This window comes from Equus asinus, chromosome 21 (genome assembly GCF_041296235.1).
Source record: "Equus asinus isolate D_3611 breed Donkey chromosome 21, EquAss-T2T_v2, whole genome shotgun sequence".
Taxonomy (NCBI): Eukaryota; Metazoa; Chordata; class Mammalia; order Perissodactyla; family Equidae; genus Equus; species Equus asinus.
Window position 1 is genome coordinate 46,154,462 of NC_091810.1, and position 18,949 is coordinate 46,173,410.

Sequence of the window (18,949 nt, forward strand, 5' to 3'; positions counted from 1 at the left end):
TCCCTACATGTGTTACTGACATGGAGCAATTAGGCACAATTAACTTTTTAATAAGATAATTGCCCTTTCACTTTATATCCTTATATCCATTTGCCAAGAAAAAAGATGAATTCTAACATTATCACCTGGAGTCCTTAAAATGTGAATGTTATTACTAATGCAGATTTCTATCCACCATTTTGACAAGACCAGATGCACGTTGGCCTTAACCTTTAACACATCTTCACTTTGTTCCATTTCCTCATTTTCAGACTCCATCCATCCTTGCTTCTGCAAGCTGTTTTGGTTGATGAAAAAGAAGTTTGGTTATACTGGTTTGCAAGATATTTCTTTCATTGGGTGGTTTGGTTTGTTTTTCAGTCTGCTCTATCTGGACACAAACATCTGACAGTGGAAGAATTATTTGGAACCTCTTTGCCAAAGGAACAGCCAACAGTTGTTGGTCTGGATTCAGAAGAATTGGATAAGCTACCAGGAGATGCCTCCCAGAAAGAGCCCAGCTCATTCCTACCATTTTCCTTTGAGCAGTCAGGAGGGGCCCCTCAGTCAGAAAACCTGGGTGTGCATCCTGCTGCCCACCACTCAGTCCAACCTGAAGTCACCACCCCGGTGCTAATCACTCCTGCCTCCATCACACAGTCCAGTGAAAAGCAGGCCCCCAACTATGCGATCCCGTTGCGCCCTGTGCTCAGTCCCACTCTGCCAGCAGAAGCTCCTCCTGCGCAGGTTCCTCCTACCTTACCCCGAAAGACCGCCATGATGCAGGCAGTGAAGACCACGCCTAGACAGAGGTCTCCGCTCCTGAGTCAGCCAGTCCCTGAGCTGAGCCACGCCAGTCTAACTGCCAGCCACAGCCCCTTCAGGGCCCCACAGAGCATGACAAACACAGCTGGTCCGTCCCTCCCAAGCATTGATCTTCTCCAGAAACTCAGGTTGACCCCACAGCATGACCAAATACAGATACAGTCACTTGGGAAAGGTGCAGTGGCACCCAGCTTTTCTCCAGCAGCCGGCCAGCTGGCCACGCCTGAGAGCTTCATAGAGCCTCCCCCTAAGACAGCAGCAGCAAGAGCCTCAGCCTCGCTGAGCACCATGGTGCTTGCTCCCCTTCAGGTACTGGTGGAAGCGCGGGTGGCTGTAATTGGGTGGGATGAGCCTACAAAGACATTGATTTTGACTGACGTGAGACAGGCGTTTTAAAGAGACAACTGTTGAGTATGTCGGGCTAAATGAAAGGGAGGTAAGAAGCCCTGTGAACAACCAAATAATTGGTAAATGGTGTTTAACTGAATTCCACTACCCAAAGTTGTTTCAACTGATAAAAGCTAAGAAACAGTGTTTGTATTTTTCTATCAGGGTCTGCACTTTAGGGTTTTTTGTTTGTTTTTTCCTGACAGTTCCAGGAGTTCTCATTTGACTCAAGACCGTAGATCCAAATTATCCTAGGCTTTGTTCCATTCCCAGCTCCCTCAGTACTCTTGTTGAGTGCCTGCCTTGTGCCAGGCACACTAGGGGTCCCAGAGTTACAGGTATGAGGTCAAATAAAGCTTCCCAGTGAAACTGATGTTTCAGCCAAGATCTGAAGGCTCAGTAGAGGTTAACCAGACCTTTCCCAGAGGTGGGAAAAGTGTTTGCGGTAAGAAGAGCATGTTCAGAGACCTCGAGATGAGAAGGCATTTGCTGAACTTAAAGAACTTTAGTGTGACTGGATCTACTGTGGAAAGAAACTTGGAGAAGTGGATGTTGGTTAATGACCAAGACTTTGTAAATTGTGTTCAGTTAGAGCTTTGTTCCCAGAGCCCTGGGGAGTCTTTCAAGGGCTTTGAGCAATGGGTGACATGCTAGGAAAGGAGAGGACAGACATAGAATGACCCATCAGGAAGGAGGCTGTGGGAGTCCCCCAGGCTTGAGCTGCTGGGGCCTGAATTGGGGAGTGTGGACGAGTGGATTTGTTAAGACATGTGACCAGTGGGACTTGGTAGATGGGTGTGGAGGATGAAGAAGAGGTTTGTCCCTCAATGATTTATACGGTGGGTGAGTCTAAAATCAGTTCAGAGTTGAAGTGACTTGTGCAAGATCACAGAACTGAAAGAGGGTAGAACCTTCTGCTCTGAAACAGTATTGGTTGCCTTTCAGGATTTTAGTCTCGTGCCCTTTAATAGTAATAATAATCTCCGATCTTAACATTTTACCAAATAGTATTATAAAGAAGAGCCCATCATAATAATTCTGTATTATTTCTTAATGGGATATATTGTTCCATTCCTTTGAAATCTTATACAGAAAGAGAGGAAACTTAGGAGCTTGGTTACATCATTAAATTGTTATTTGGGGCCATTTCTGTTGCAGTTCTCTGCAGCATAAGGAGGGGAGAGAGTGTCTAATGGATAGGCACCACGCCCCTGAGCTGTTCCTGCTGCCACTGTTGTGCTGCTCTGGAAGTGCAGCCAGCAGTCTTGAGTGCCACCCTCTCCCCGTTCTGACCTCTGGGACACTGCTCTGCTCTCTAGCACGCCTCCTTGCCGAGGAAGCTTACAGATGTGTCACTTTTCGTTTACGTGGCAGTCTGGAATTTTAGGACCTGGGGCTTGGTTGAGTTCTAATGTATTTGCCCTACAACAAGAAGTTCTTTGTCTCCCGATGAATGAAGACAAAATTTAGCATGTGGAAATGGGACTCTGAAATGAAGACTGTTTAGTGCCAGCTGTCCAAAGTTGAAATCACCTTATCAAGAGGTAGCATGTTGCCAGGATCTTGCATCTCTACAGACTCAACAGCAAAAGTATATTCGGGCTGTCCGCAGCTCCTAGAAGAGATGCGGGTTTCAGCTGTTTCCTTAGAGATGCCTTAAAGGCTTTGTACACACCCTTTTTCTGGGGGGACCTGAAAGGAGTCGGGGGCTGTCCCAAAGCTCTCATCCTGCAGTCGAGTCATTGGTTGCATTGTCACAAGTTTCTGTCACCCTCTTCCCTGAGGAATCTAGGAATAGTTAATGTCTGAACAATTCCTTATTGCTAACCTAGATTTTCCCCAGTAACTAGGAAACCTTAATAGAAGCTTGCTACATCTGTTCATCTTTTCTTTTTAAACATTGCAGTCTATGCAGCAAAACCAGGATCCTGAAGTCTTTGCCCAGCCTAAAGTGTTATCCAGTGCCATTCCGGTAAGGACTCCCTTTTTCTGAAGAGCACTTTATGTATGTTTAAGTTCTTCATCTGAATGTGAAGTAAAACATTGTCCCTTGAGTGGAAAGTTTTAGCTTTCAGGCCTAGACCCAGCTTAGAGTCCCTCTCTCAGGCCAGGCTCCCGCTGCTCCCCCAGACAAGGTTCACTGCTCTGGCCTCTGGAGGCCTCCATTGTCTCTCTGTATGAGTGTCTCCTGAGACCATGTGGTATACGAGGGGGAGTCAGCCACAGGGTGGGCACTCACTGGTGTTTGTGAATGGGTGGCAGCTGGGAGCATGTCCGCCTGGCCTCTATGAGTAGGAAGCAGCCTTGCCTGGGAAGAACTGTGCCGTCCCGGTTAACAGTCACCACTGTGTTGCAGTGCCCTCGTTGGCTCCCGTTGCTCTAATGACAAAGCCTCCCAGGCCTGCATGCTCTGTCCCTTGCTTGTTCTCCCATGCCCCATTTTTTAAAGTTGTCCCCACCCTCCATTACCTACCAACCTTGAAATGCACACTTAATTTTTTCAGTTCCTAAAATTTGACGTTCCCATTTCCCTTCGAGCCTTTATACATCTGCTTGAGTCTCAGAATTTAAAGCCAGCTTTTGACTGGTCTTGTTAACCGGTCTTTCCTGTAGCTTGTCCTGCTATGGGTGGGAGCTCTCAGCCTAGTGTTGCATCAAAAAACAACCTAAAGGCTCAAACACCAGAAACCACACCCTTAAAACTATGGCAAGCTCTTTGCTGTTTGTAAATGAGGAGGATGACAGATAGGAAGAAGAGATCTCTGTTGGTTGTATCAAATGTGAGAATTATTAAAAGTACTGATTGTTACTAGTGTAGTGTATTCTGATGGTTAGCCACTATCAGCCTAGAAGCAAGCACATCTAAATGGGTGAAGGAGATAGACGTTAGTTTTGTTTTTAAGAAATGTATCTTTGAGGGGCCAGCCCTGTGGCCAAGTGGTTTAAGTTCACGTGCTCTGCTGCGGTGGCCCAGGGTTTCACCAGTTCAAATCCTGGGTACGGACATGGCACCGCTCGTTAGGCCATGCTGAGGCGGCATCCCACATGCCACAACTAGAAGGACCCACAACTAAAAGTACACAACTATGTACCTGGGGGCTTTGGGAGAAAAAGGAAAAATAAAAAATCTTTAAAAAAAAAGAAATGTATTTTTGATACCTGTAATGGTATAATAAATATATTGAACACTACAGAAGAAACTAATGCTTCATATAACTGGGAAACAGTTCTCTTTTTATTGAAGTAAAATTTACATATGATAAAATACAGGGGTTTTTAATGAATTTATCACATGTAGATCCCTTGGGTAACCACCTAATCAAGACATGTAACATTTCATCACCCCAGAAAGTTCCTGCATGCCCCCTTCCAGTCCTTTCCCTGTCCCCCACATATAAACTACATTTCTTGTGCATACCCTGCTATTATTTATCATATGCCCCTTCCGTGATTAGCCAACTTGGCTTCCCATAACAGCTTAGGGCATTCTTAGCGTGTAAATGGGCTCTTCATCCTTTAGCTGACAAGCTTCATAACTAGACGTAAAATGCTCAAAGCCTTCTACTGAATGTTTATCTGAACCCCAGATAGTTGGCGTTGGACTCTGCACATGCCTCTCATCACCCTCTACTCTGGGTGGCTGCTGGCTTCCACACTTTGGTGCAAAATGACACACTGTTTCCCTGCAGGTTGCTGGCCCCCCACTGGTTACTGCAACAACCACGGCAGTGTCTTCAGTCCTGCTGTCCCCAAGTGTGTTCCAGCAGACAACTACAAGGTCCACAGACCTTGAGAAGAAAGCAAGCTCGCCTTCTCCTCTAACCGTTGGAACATCAGAAAGTCAGAGAAAGCCTTCCATTATTCTGAGCAAGTCTCAGCTCCAGGATACGTTAATACATCTAATAAAGGTATGTAGGCTATCAATTTAGTCTTTGAATTTTCATTCTTTAATTAAAAGAAAAGACAAATTTTTAAGTTCTTCTTAGAAAATCAGTTCGTAAAGTAACTTCAAGACCAGCCAGGAATAATACTTCTCTGTTCCTGAGCATACACTCCTGATGGGAAGATTGCTGAGTGAATTCCAAAATGTTAATCATGGTTGCTTTTGGATGGTGAGATTCTTTGGTATTAGTTACACAAATCGTTTGTGCAGCTTTTTTCCTAAGCTGTTATCAAGGCGGTAAATTCTAATGAGGTAAATGTGGCATTACCATCTCTTCCAGAATGATTCCAGCTTCCTCAGTATGCTTCATGAAGTCTACTTGCAGGTTCTGACCAAGAACAAAGACAACCACAACCTATGACTGGAGCAGGATGAATCTGAAGGCAGAACGTCGACCTCAGAAACACATAGGCCTCATCATGGAAACTTCTAAACAGAACATTGACTTTTGAGAATCCTGAAATTGAGCCTATGAAAAAGAGACTCGTTCCTTAAGAATGTTTTCCAAGTGACGTTCTCAGTGATAATGGAGGTTTCACTGTGAAGCATCACCAGCAGACCTTTGTTTTGACAAAAAAAAGACCATTGTGTTAAGTTGTATGGGTGTTTTCATTAGCTGTGAGCAAGTATGAGACTAAGGAGCCTGAGTCTCAGCTTGCTTTCACTCTCAAGGTCTTAGGGAGGAGCGGCCATGGTTCAGCCCTTGCCCACACCCCTCCGGCCTCCACTCCCCCTCTCCCCCTCTTCCCTAGAAACTTGAGCATTAGGCTAATAGTTAAGTTCTGAACAGAGCAGAAGTCAGCTCTGTGCTAATTGGCTTCATGATTTAAGGATCAATGTTCAAGTTGGCAAATTAGGACTAATTTGTTCAAGTGAAGTATGTTTTATATGAATGCCCCATTTGGGCCTTAAAAGTTCTGAAATTTCTTAATTCTGTTTTGTTTTTAAGTGTCCCCAGTGCTGGCATGCGGTGGGCTCCCAACATGGGTTACCATTAGAATAGGGCCCTGTGGTGGTGTGGGAGCAGGCGTGTCACACCTTTGAAGCAAAGGCTGGGGCTGGTAAAGCCTGAATTCTATCAGAAATGTTCACTTTAAGTTAGACTCTCAGTGGTTTTGAAAATGTTAAGTTTGTGTGTGAAGCATAGCCTTACTTTCCTTCTTTGTCTAAACACAGTCAGAAGTCATTGTTGATTGTTTTCCTCAACATTGACAAAAGGACCAGTGGACCAATCTGACAAAGCCATTCTGGTTTAATTCCTCGAGTCTACTGAGAATAGTTTTAAAGCTATGCAGAAAAGGGAGCTGTTATTCACACTGCCCTTACTTTATTGTAGAATATGGAGTTAAAAACAGAGTGTGAAATTCAGAACTTTACCAATGTATTCCTAGGCTGTGAGTACTTTTGCAGCCCAAAGTGTGAAAATATGTAAAGATGCTTTGTATGCTGCTATTGATCTGCCATGATTTCTATTTATTCTTTTATGGCATGTAATGGTGATCAGTAATATTTTAATGTAGATTTTGATTTATTTCAGCAATAGTAATTTTAAGATATTCTTTGAATGAAAGTGTCTTTGTTTCTATGATACAGGTCATTTTGTAGTATTTAACCAATTAAGATGCACTGCTTACTTTTCTGAGCACTATTTAATGATGGGGTGAAAACCCAATTGGCTCAACCAGCTAGCATAAGGATTAGCTGTGAATAGCGCTGGCAGATGTGATGGTTCCTCAGGAACAATCGTTTAAGCTTTAATGGTAACTCAGTCAGAAGTCCATAGATTTTTTTCTAGCTGAGATTTTAGAAAATTACTTGTGAATTACATGCGTGTTTTAGTTTGGTCTTAGTTTTTTAGCATAAAGAATATTTTGTTTGATTGGCTTTTGTTAATCTAAACATGTTTCCTGGACAACTCTTCTGCTTCTCAGTTTACTGTCTTCTGTTGCTGTCTCCCTAGTTGCTTGTGAACTGTGCAGAAGTCAGGGAAGCTTCTAAGTTCTCAGACTCAATTAGAAATAGTTTGTTTTCAAAGGTAGTGTGTAAATTCAGCAACCAGAAATGAATTGCTCATGCACCACCTGGGAAAGAGAAATTTATGGTAAGATAGAGAGTGTTGCTGACACCAGGAGGTAGTGTCCAGGGAGCCACGTGCCTGTTCTCAGAAAACAGTTGCACCGGTAGGTTTGAACACACCCCGAGTGTGGTCTCGGTGGGCTTTGGTAAGTGGAAGAGTCAGGGGATTCTTATTATAATAGACATTTGAATTGAAATGATGATTTGAGTATGTATGATATTATGAGTTGAGGAAGTATCGTAAAGAGGGTCTATAATCAAATCTGATGATGTTCACCCTTGAACCCAAGGAATGAATATGATAGACGGTAAAGAGAATCTGTGATAAAGTTTCCTTAGTGTGAAAGTAAACTTTTAAGTGCCCAAGTCATGGAGACTTGAAAAGGATAAACCTGTTTCAACTCCCAAATTCATATATTCAAAGCATTTACTTAAAATTCAGAAATCAGAAGTTCACCATCACGATTACCAGGAAGTTCAGGCCAGAATGAGTCCCTGGAACACTCAGGCCACGCCTGCACAGTCGCAGTTGTATGACCCTAGCCCGACAGTCACGGTTCAGTTGCCTTATTCCTCCTTCAGGCTACTGTCCAGAACCTCATGCTATCTTAGGCTGCATGTATACCTTGCTGCAGGGAGTTTACTGGAACCCTAGTTTTAAACCTTAGTTAATCAGAAAGGACACCAAAACAGAGAGACTTCTTGCTAGGTTTTGCAGAACTCTAGGTGACCTGCATTTAGGCCACCCTGTCTATCTAGATGCCCACCCTCAACCCCAGTGGGTGTCACTGCTCTACTTATGATGTAATTAATGTGATGTCTTTGAGTGGACTCCTGCATCTCCAGACAGCCTTGTTCCTTTAAGGCAGAAGCTCCTCATTGTGCACCTCTCCCGAGATTTGTAAGGTGTGACTGAATTCTAGGTTTTCAAGTGACTGTAGGTGTCAGGAGAAGCATTTCATGCCATCTGCATGTGAATGTCCACAGCTTCCTGTTGAAGGCTTGTGAGTAACCATCAGAGTGCTGTTTTGTCAAGAGCCCAAGTTGACCTGGGTCCTTCTCTGCCGGAGGATGTACAGGCTTAGTTTAGAAGATGTCTGACCCAATTTTGCATGTAGAGCATTTGTTCTTTTTCTGCTTATGTTTCCTTGTAAAAATTATAAACCCCACTGAATCCTTTACTAGGTAAATATTTTTAAACCGTGCAGCTTTATTACTCTCCTCCCCAAAGAATGTAGTTTGAAATTGTCTCATTTTGGTAGTAGAGGCCATAACTGCCATTGTATTACTAATAATGCAACATGAAATTGAAGGTGCCTAACTGCTTAAAAAACGAAATTAGCCATCATACTGTAACTCTGGGCAAACGGAACACAGAGGAATGAGAGGTGGCGCAGGCACGAGTGGGCTCAGTCCGTGTGAAGACACGCATCGCAGGGACGTGTGTCCTGCCTTCTTGCTGCACGTTTGCTGCTGAGCACGTGTTTGTTTCTGACCTAGCTTTGGTTTCCTCCACTTGTAGTCATAGTATCTTCTGGAACCAATGGTGCCCTGTGTTTTCAAGTGTCTAAAATCTTAAGATTGGAACCAAGTAAAGCAACTTACACTGACTTTAAAAGCTGTGCTTGAGAACATTTCCCTGAGTGGGCCGGGGCCGCAAGGAGCCTGTTCTTCAGCAGATTCAGCAGGAGAGATGTGTGCGATGTCTCACTCAGTCTTATATTTAACATCTTCATTTGAAATGCTGAGATGCAATATCGTTCACTTTGAGTGAGGGAAATGCAAAATTGTGTTTCCCTTTTATCTGTGTGATTCCCTAAGAAACACGTTTTTTAAATAATGTGTTCTGAGTGGTTTTTTATTCTGTATTACTGCTTTGGCTGTGTGCTCTCGTGACTTTCAGTATACCAGACTCTCTGTTTTCTGCAGTGGGAGGATGAGAAGCTCTGGAATCACAGCAAGATTTTTGTTCCATGAGCGCAATACTGCATCAGTAACGTTTTTAATGGTATGGATTTTATATCATCTGTGTATGTTTGCAAATATTAAGTTATTACATGTTTTCAAATGAGCATTTTTCATCCTAAATTTTATATGTTTGCAAATATATTTTTTTAATAAAAGTTCAAAACCAAGTTTTAGCACCTACCAAATTTTAATTGTGTTTTTATTTAATTTATAGAAATAGGAACTTTCGAATGAGTTGGTACACGTTGCCAGAGCCTCATACTAGTGAGATGGGGTGGGGCAAGAGAATAAAACTGACACAGAAAACTTGTCTGCCTGTGTCCAGCCTGTTCCCAGCCAGCTGGAGCACATGCCACGTGGGTTCTTAGGTCTGAAAAAGCCGGTGTCTGTCAATTCAATGAGCACTTCCCTCCCCAGGAGCTCAACATTGTGTGTGTAAGTGATATGAGCGGGCATCTAAGGAACTTCATTTACTCCTCCAAACGTTCCCAGATAGAGGCTACAGTTCCAACTAGTCAGAGCCCAGAGCACTGTTTCATAGGGGACTTCACGTCTGGGACATTTCCCACACTCACTCAACTCATGGTTATTGAGCTGTCATGTGCCAGGCATATAGGATGATAAGGAAAGAAAGAGGGAAGGAGGAAAGGAAAATATGATCGTTATGGGAAATAGAGAAAACTTTAAAGAAAAAAAAATGAGTTAATCATGTATCTCCCTATTATTTGGTAACATTTTAATATGTTTCCAAACGAAATTCTCCCTAAAATGTTTGCTACACCTGCCTGCTTTCTTAGAACAGAACTGTGCTAACTCTTGCTTTATGACTGGTTTTTATGCCCACACACCAGTCGTCATTAACACTACATGTGCATTCAACACTTAAGGATCACTGTCCCACTGTTTTCTTGATCTTCACAATAACCCATTTTAAGGAGAAGGAAGTTGAAGCTGAGAGTGATTGAGGGATGTGCTGAAGGTTGCTTACTAAGCCAGTGGTGGGTCAAGGACCTGAAGCCAAGCAGGCTGGAGAGCTGATCTATTATTCCTTTCTTGACTCCGTTGCCTCCGTGATAAATTATTCTAGATTGTTTTTTATAGTTTCTTAGGTCACTCGTCACCACTATTAAGAGTGGTCTGCTCACCTGCTGTTTTTCGTCTGTCATAACCTAGGAAACCAGGTAACTAGGTTCATTGGAATTTCATAAAAAACTAAGGTCAGTGGTAAGAGCTGTAGAGGATAGAGTTTTAGGTTTCTAGGAAGTTCCTAATGACGTTTTCACTCTCTTTATGCATGCTGGTTCATAGTTTAGAGAGAGATTGTTGAGCCTTCTGGGAAGAAGTGTTTGTCTCAGAGAGCATCAGAACCAGCCAGCCTCCTACTGGATGAGAAGCTAGAAATCAGGCTGCCGCGTTGTCACTGTGAGGGAAGCTCGTCTTTAGATGAAGCCAGGTCCTTGGAACGCAGAAGGGAAGAGCATCAAGAGACAGTCACTCAAATGAACACTGGTGCTCATCCTACATTTCCATCTTTCAGACAGCGCATACCGAGTTTCTCTGTTAAATGTAAAGAAGCTAACAGGTTTCTAAAGGGCTTAGATCAATTCAAGATTCTAAACCTTCTAGAGTTTGCTAATTGGAGTTAGGCAAGAAGACAGCTGCCATACTCATACAGATGGAACCCCTGGCGAACCTGTGCTGTCCAAACACTGGTGGGAAGGAGGATGGGGCTCCCAGCGTCGCACGAGCCTGACACACGTCTCTTAAGGTTCACCAGGCTAAATTAGCTTATGATTCAATGTAAGAGATTTCTTACAACCAACAGAGGTAGAATGGCTTCAAAGGAGGTGATGCAAAGTCATCGCGAGTCACATCATGTTCCCCATGCATTTCTTTCAGATGAGTTTGAATGAATTTGAAGTTCAGTTCCACAAGTAATCATAACTGGCGTTTGTCATGTGCTGCGTGCTTCAGGTGCGTTCTCATGTAACCTTCTCCACACCTGAGAGGTGGGTGTTCAAAGTGCAGCCTCGAGAACACAACAACCCCGGCACAAAGGACACCAACTTCCTGTCGTCCCTGGGAGGTGCAGAGGCACTGGCTGTGGTTAGACTGATACAGTCCGTCAGTCCGAAAAGGGGCCCGGAATGTGGAGCCCAGCAGGCAGCCACAGACCACAGGAATGGCTGTTTTCTTGCCAGGTCCCTGTCACTCCAGAAAGATGAGTCTGGCACTGCCTGGTCCGGGGCAAAGCTCGAGGAGGCACCCTTAGCAAACCACGTCTGTTGTCTGTGGAGTCTCTTGGAGTGTTGGCTTCTGAAGCAGGTACAAAACCTGGACCGCTACACATTTTGCTACCCAAGCCCCATTTCGTCGTTTCTATCTCTGATATCCCCCTGCCCTGAGAGTTTGCCCCTCCCAGGCCTCTCCCAAGAAGGGGTCTTTCCCCTGAATAAAGCTGGCTAATACCCTCTCCCCATCCTGCTGGCACTGAGAGGCTGCCCTACTTCTGTTTGACCTCTGCCCCCCACCAGGCCCTTTTGAAGGGAAAAGGGACTAACAGTGGTGTGCGCCGGCAGTAGCCCCCAATTGGGGTGAGCCCATGTGGTCTCACCAGGAGCCTCCACTGGGCAGGCCACTCACCTCCTTTTTAACAAATATTTTGTAATTCCCCCTTTCCCCTCCTGACCTGGAATTCATAGAGAATGCAATCTGTGCCTACACACACCATTTCAAAATAATGCCTTAATTGTGATATAAAGGAGAAATTTTAAACAATGTATAATGAAATGTTCCATGTTAAACATGTAAATACTTGGGCATCTACACAAATTCTCAAAATGCCCCCGTTGAGAAGCCCTGGTCTTCACTGTGACACTTCTCCCCACCCCACCCAAAAGATCGCAGCTCTCCCACAAAGAGCCTGTCCAGAGCCCAACGCACATGGGAGTCAGCCTCCCGCACCCCTCCATCGCCCACAGCCCCGGCTGTCAGCACCCATCGCCCTGACTCACCTGGGTTCTTGCCCAAAAGGGGACTGAAGAGCAGTTTGCACTCCAGCCCAAGACAGTGAGCTTATTAATCAGTGCTCCCGGAGGACTCTGGAGTCCTTGAACGATGGGCCAGGTGTGATGGAAAGGGCACCTTTGATCCCCCAGCACCTCCTCCGTCTGTGTCTCAGGGACGGGGCAGAGAAAGTGCAGGCAGGTGGGAGGAGGGACACTCGCACATGCTGTTAGTCCTCATCTGACCCTTGCGGCTAGAGGTTGCAGCTATTCTGCCCCAGACACCATGGCACACACGCCCCCACACACGCCCATGGGAGTGTGTGCTGCTCCCGTGAGGCTGTGGCTGTGAGGAGAAGCGGGGCTGCTTGAGCCCCTTTGTACCTGGTGTGGCACGTAGTGGAGGTGCGTGTCACTATTTGTGGAATACGGTGAATTCCACCCTCACAACCAGCTGGGAGACGCATGTTGTCACCTCATTTTTCAGACGAGGGAACTGACGATTGAGTAATTTGCCTAAGGCAATCAGTCCAAGTTCACCCAGCTAGAGAGCAGCGGAGGCAAGACCTGAAGCGGACCTACCCCGCCTCCCTCTGGGTTTGCGGCAGGCGGAGAAAGCGTCTCGGTCCCTGGAACATTTTGGAGAACACTTTGAAATGACAGAGGTGGCGCTCCCAGGACGGGGCCTCGATGGGCGGAGGGGCTGCTTCACCCACTGTGATGATTCCCCATCACCCCTCGCACGTGTGGCTCTCAGAGGGCTTCTCAGCCTAGGCCAGAGGTGGGCATGAGAGGCTCAGAGGCATCATGCCAGGACACTGGCAGAGCAGGGAAACTGAGGCCCAAGGCAGGAGGTGGGTGTAGGCCCAGCTCACTCTTTCCCTCCACAGCCGTTGCTGCTTTCCAATACGGTGTTGTAAAATTTAAAGTGGGTTTATTGTCTCAGTTCCCCTCACCCATGCCAGCTTGACTCAGGGGTAGTTCTGTTGCAGGGAACACTGTTATTTCAAAACTTGCTGTCCATGGTCGCCTCCTCCTTGGAGCCTTCCATGATCTGCACCCTCAGCAGACAATTCTTTTGTACAGATCACAGGACAGTGCCACGTGTACACACGGTCCCTGCCAACCTGTGACCTGTGACCTGTGAGCCAAGAACCGAGACAGGATCATCATTCTTCCCCAGGCATCTAGCACGAATGTACTGATGAGCAAATCAAAGAGTCAAGGATGGCAAAACCATTTCTCGGTCCTGACCAGGTGATGGCAGCCACAGCACTTTTCTGTTTGCACAGGAGTACAAAGCGATGCTTTACCGAGGCCTCCCTAAGTCTCCAGAACAGGACAGCCAACTGGCTGCTGTGCTGATTCAGGGCGGGGGTAGGAGAGAGTGAGAGTAAAAGCCATGTGTTTGGAGGGCAACTAACCTGGCCTTGGGGCTTCCTGCATCTCCTCGAGAATCCTCCCACTCAATGGCCTGGCAAGGGAGGCACCATTAATGCCTTCGCATTTCCTGTGGCTCAGAGCTGTGAAAGGGCCCCCCACATGCCCTTCTCCAGGGCGCTTTCGTCCAACCCTAAGTAACCACTCTCTTCAGAGAGTCAGCAACTGCCCAGGGAAAATCTGCTTAATCTCCCCACAGTAAAACAACACGTTCATCATTAATATCCACAGGAACATAAGAGCCACCTCCACCACGCCAGCTTGCCCAGGGAAACCCAGGAGCTCTGAGAAAAGGGGCCAAATGTGAAGCTCTCCCCCTACTCTGTCCTGTAGCCCATGCAAGGTGGGGCCCAACTGCCCTAAAAGTGCCTGGACTAAAGAGCACTGTCCCAGCCCAGCCTGGCAAGGCACCCCTGGGAAGGAGCTGTCCGAGGCTGTGGAGGTAGCTCCCTGCTCCCCACCCAGGGAGGTGCCCAGGCTCCACTACTCAAATTGCAAGCTACAATGACTAGGCATCTTTTCCTTACGGACAAGGAAAGCAGGCCTGGCAGGGCTTGGCAGGGCTCCATACGGGTGCTCACCTTTCAGGAGCGCGAGGTCTCTGCAGCCCCAGGTCTTCCGAGTGACTCAGAGGATCAACCACCCAGTCTGATCCTGGGATTGGCCAAGGACACACGGTGTTGACTGGAAAAAAGCCCTCTCTCCCGGAAGCACAGTGCTGGCTGGAGTGAAAGCACAAGAATTATTTGTTTTACAGTTTAAATGCAGAAGCGATGCAAATGTCCAACCAAAGAGGGACAGTGATTGACCTTCCTCTGTACCTGGGGGAGAAAAGCGGGTGGGCTCTGTGGGAAAGGATTTAAGATGCACAGCGATGTACACGAAAACAAGACGTGCAAAGGGTTTGAGACCTTATTTAAAATATTTATGTTCATGGATAGAAAGAGGAAAAAAGTCTTGAAGGAAATAACTGAAAAGTTGTCCGTGGTGCTCTCTGGAGGGTGGGATTATGGGGGATGAAGTTTTTTTCTTTGTGTGTATATCAATGAGAGACCAAGCAGAGAAGCAGAACCCATAGGAGATCTGTATTAAGAGACTTGTTGCAAGGAATTGGCTTGCTCCATTGTGGGGGCTGGCTAGCCAAGTCGGAAGCACAGACCATCAGGACAGGAGGGCTGGAGGCTCGGCCACAAGCAGAACTGCTACCACAGGTGGAATTGCTTTCTTCTTCAGCCTTTCAACCAACTGAATCAGGTCCACCCAGATTATCTAGAATAATCTCCTTTACTTAAAATCCACTGATTCCGAACTTTAATCACATCTACAAGATGCCATCCATCACAGCAACACCTAGGTTAGTGTTTGATGAATAACTGGGGACTCCAGCATAGCTGAATTGACACATAAAGTGGATCATCATAGTATTTTTGTTAAATTTCCAATTTTTCTACAAGGAATATTGGTTGCTTATATAGTGCTTCTAAAAGCAATAAATGACAAAATGACCATGAGGTATTACTTCACACCTACTAGGATGGTTAAAATAAAAAAGACAGATGGGGCATCCCAAAAAATAAAAGCCCAGGACCAGATGGCTTCCCTAGGGAATTGTATCAAACTTTCAGAGAGGATTTAATACCCATCCCTCTCAGGCTATTCGAAAAAATTAGGGAAGACAGAATGCTTCCCAACACATTCTACAAGGCCAACATCACTCTGATACCAAAGCCTGACAAGGACAGCTCAAAAAGGGAAAACTACAGGTCAATATCGCTGGTGAACACAGATGCAAAAATCCTCAACAAAATATTGGCAACCCGAATACAGCAATACATCAAAAAGATCATGCATCATGATCAAGTAGGATTTATACCAGGGTCACAGGGATGGTTCAACATCCGCAAATCAATCAATGTGATACACCACATTAACAAAATGAGGAATAAAAACCACATGATCATCTCAATAGATGCAGAGAAAGCATTTGACAAGATCCAACAGCCATTTATGATAAAAACTCTTAACAAAATGGAGACAGCAAAATGGGGAAATTACCTCAACATAGTAAAGGCCGTATATGACAAGCCCACAGCCAACATCATACTCAATGGGGGAAAACTGAACGCCATCCCTCTGAGAACAGGAACAAGACAAGGATGCCCACTCTCATCACTCTTATTCAACATAGTACTGGAGGTTTTGGCCAGAGCAATCAGGCAAGAGAAAGGAATAAAAGCAATCCAGATAGGGAGTGAAGAAGTGAAACTCTCACTGTTTGCAGATGACGTGATCTTATATATAGAAAACCCTGAAGAATCCATCAGAAAACTATTAGAAATAATTAACAACTACAGCAAAGTTGCAGGATACAAAATCAACTTACAAAAATCAGTTTCATTTCTGTAGTCTAATAATGAACCTACAGAAAGAGAACTCAAGAATACAATTCCATTTACAATTGCAAGAAAAAGAATAAAATATCTAGGAATAAATGTAACCAAGGAGGTGAAGGGCTTATACAATGAAAACTGTAAGACATTGTTGAAAGAAGTGGATGACAACATAAAGAAATGAAAAGACATTCCATGCACATGGATTGGAAGAATAAACATGGTTAAAATGTCCATACTACCCAAAGCAATCTACAGATTCAATGCAATCCCAATCAGAATCCCAACGACATTCTTCATGGAAATAGAACAAAGAATCCTAAAACTCATATGGGGCAACCAAAGACCCCGAATTGCTAAAGCAATCCTGAGAAAAAAGAACAAAGCTGGAGACATCACAATCCCTGACTTCAAAATGTACTACAAAGCCATAGTAATCAAAACAACATAGTATTGGTACAAAAACAGGCACAGAGATCAAGGGAACAAAACTGAAAACCCAGAAATAAAACCGCACATCTACAGACAGCTAATCTTCGACAAAAGTGCCAAGAACATACAATGGAGAAAAGATAGCCTCTTCAATAAATGCTGTTGGGAAATCTGGACAACCACTTGCAAAAGAATGAAAGTAGACCATTATTTCATGCCATACACAAAAATAAACTCAAAATGGATCAAAGACTTGAAGATAAGTCCTGAAACCTTAAAACTCCTGGAGGATAATATAGGTAGTACACTCTCTGACATTGAACTTAAATACCATGTCTTCTCAGACAAGGGAAACAAAAGAAAAAATATACAAGTGGGACTTCGTCAGACTTCTGTAAGGCAAAAGAAACTAGGATCAAAACAAAAAGACAACCCACCAATTGGGAGAAAATATTTGCAAATCATATATCAGACAAGGGGTTAATCTCCATAATATAAAAGGAACTCACACAACTGAACAACAAAAAAACAAACAGCCTGATCAAAAAATGGGCAGAGGATATGAACAGACGTTTTCCCAAAGAAGATACACAGATGGCCAATAAGCACATGAAAAGATGTTCAAGATCACTAGTCATCAGGGAAACGCAAATCAAAACTACACTAAGATACTGCCTAACAGTCATTAAAATGGCTATAATCACCAAGACTAAAAATAACAAATATTGGAGGGGCTGGTCCCGTGGCCAAGTGGCTAAGTTCGTGCGCTCTGCTGCAGGCGGCCCAGTGTTTCGTCGGTTCGAATCCTGGGCTTGGACATGGCACTGCTCATCAAGCCATGCTGAGGCGGCGTCCCAGATGCCACAACTAGAAGGACCCACAACTATAAATGCACAACTATGTACTGGGGGGCTTTGGGGGAGAAAAAGGAAAAAAATAAAATCTTTTAAAAAAAAAACAACCCAAATATTGGAGAGAGTGTGGAGAAAAGGGAACGCTCATACACTGCTGGTGGGAACACCAACTCGTGCAGCCACTACGGAAAACAGTATGGAGATTCCTCAAAAAACTAAAAATAGAAATACCATATGACCCAGCTATCCCACTACTGGATATCTACCCAAACAACTTGAAATCAACATTCCAAAGTAACATATGCACCCCTATGTTCGTTGCAGCACTATTCACAATAGCCAAGACATGGAAGCAACCCAAATGCACATCGACCCATGATTGGATAAAGAAGATGTGGTATATATATATGTATATACAATGGAATACTACTCAGCCATAAAAAAAAGACAAAATCATCCCATTTGTAACAAGATGGATGGACCTGGAGGAAACTATGCTAAGCAAAATAAACCAGATTGAGAAAGACAAACACGATATGATTTCACTCATACGTGGAATATAAACAAGCACATGGACAAAGAGAACAGTTCAGTGGTTACCAGGGGAAGCAGGGTGAGGGGTGAGCACAGGGGGTGAAGGGGAACACTCATATGGTGACGGACAAGAAATAATGTACAAGTGAAATTTCGCAATGATGTAAACTATTATGAATGTAATAAAAAAAAAAGACAGATGGTAACAAGTGTTGACAAGCATGTAGAGAAATCGGGACCCTCATCCATTGCAGGTAAATTGTAAAATGGTGCAGCCACTTTGGAAAACAGTTTGGCGGTTCCTCAAACGGTTAAACATCAAATTGCCAAATGACCCAGTATTTCTACTCTAGGTTATACCCAAGAGAACTGGAAACATTTACCCACACAAAAATTTTTACATCAACATTCAAAGCAGCATTATTCATAATAGCAAAACAGTGGAAACAACCCAAATGTCCAGCAACCCATGAATGAATAAACAAAATGTGGTATATCCATACAATGGAGATTTATTCATCAATAAAAAAGGATGGAGGACTGACACACTACAACGTGGATGAGCCTTGAAAATGTTATGCTGAGTCAAGGGAGTCAGTCACAAAGACCACATATTGTACGATTCCATTTACATGTAACGTCCAAAACAGGCAACTCCGTGGAGAGACAGAAAGTAGAGTAGAGGTTGCCAGGGGCTGGGGGAGAGGAGAAAATAGGGAGCGACTGCTCATGGGTACAGGTTTCTTTTAGGGGTGATGAAAATGTTCTAAAATTAGATAGTGGTAATACTTGCACAACTCTAGAACACTCCAAAAATCACTGAGTTGTACACTTTAAAAGGGTGAATTTCATGGTCTGTTAATTATATCTCAATAAAGCTGTGATTAAAAAGAAAAAATGCCATACAAGGGAAAGGAAGGAGCCACATGTGCTGGGATGAGCTGTCTCCCAGCCAAGACAAGTAGCTGGTGGGTTATCTCCTGTCTCCAGGTTCCCTTTCCCCACATTTGCCTCCCTCCCGTAGGGCTCACCCAGTGCCCAGGGCCCAGAGTCTGTAGATGTCCTGGAGAGAGCCACCTGCATAACTCATCTCAGAATTCTCTCTTCTCATTCATT

At 44.5% G+C, this 18,949-nt stretch overlaps 1 protein-coding gene across 3 annotated transcripts in view; it reads left to right on the plus strand.

The window, feature by feature from the left end:
• The window catches only part of DCP1A (decapping mRNA 1A), a 55,149-nt gene extending 45,786 nt beyond the window's left edge, over window positions 1-9,363 (plus strand). For all 3 annotated transcript variants that reach the window (XM_014827086.3, XM_014827087.3, XM_070492349.1), the window contains 4 exons: window positions 361-1,113; window positions 3,098-3,163; window positions 4,881-5,099; window positions 5,415-9,363. In XM_014827086.3, coding sequence (XP_014682572.1) covers window positions 361-1,113; window positions 3,098-3,163; window positions 4,881-5,099; window positions 5,415-5,495 — 1,119 coding nt within the window. In that variant the 3' untranslated portion in view covers window positions 5,496-9,363. The remainder of the gene's footprint in view (window positions 1-360; window positions 1,114-3,097; window positions 3,164-4,880; window positions 5,100-5,414) is intronic.
• The last annotated feature ends 9,586 nt before the right edge of the window (window positions 9,364-18,949 follow it).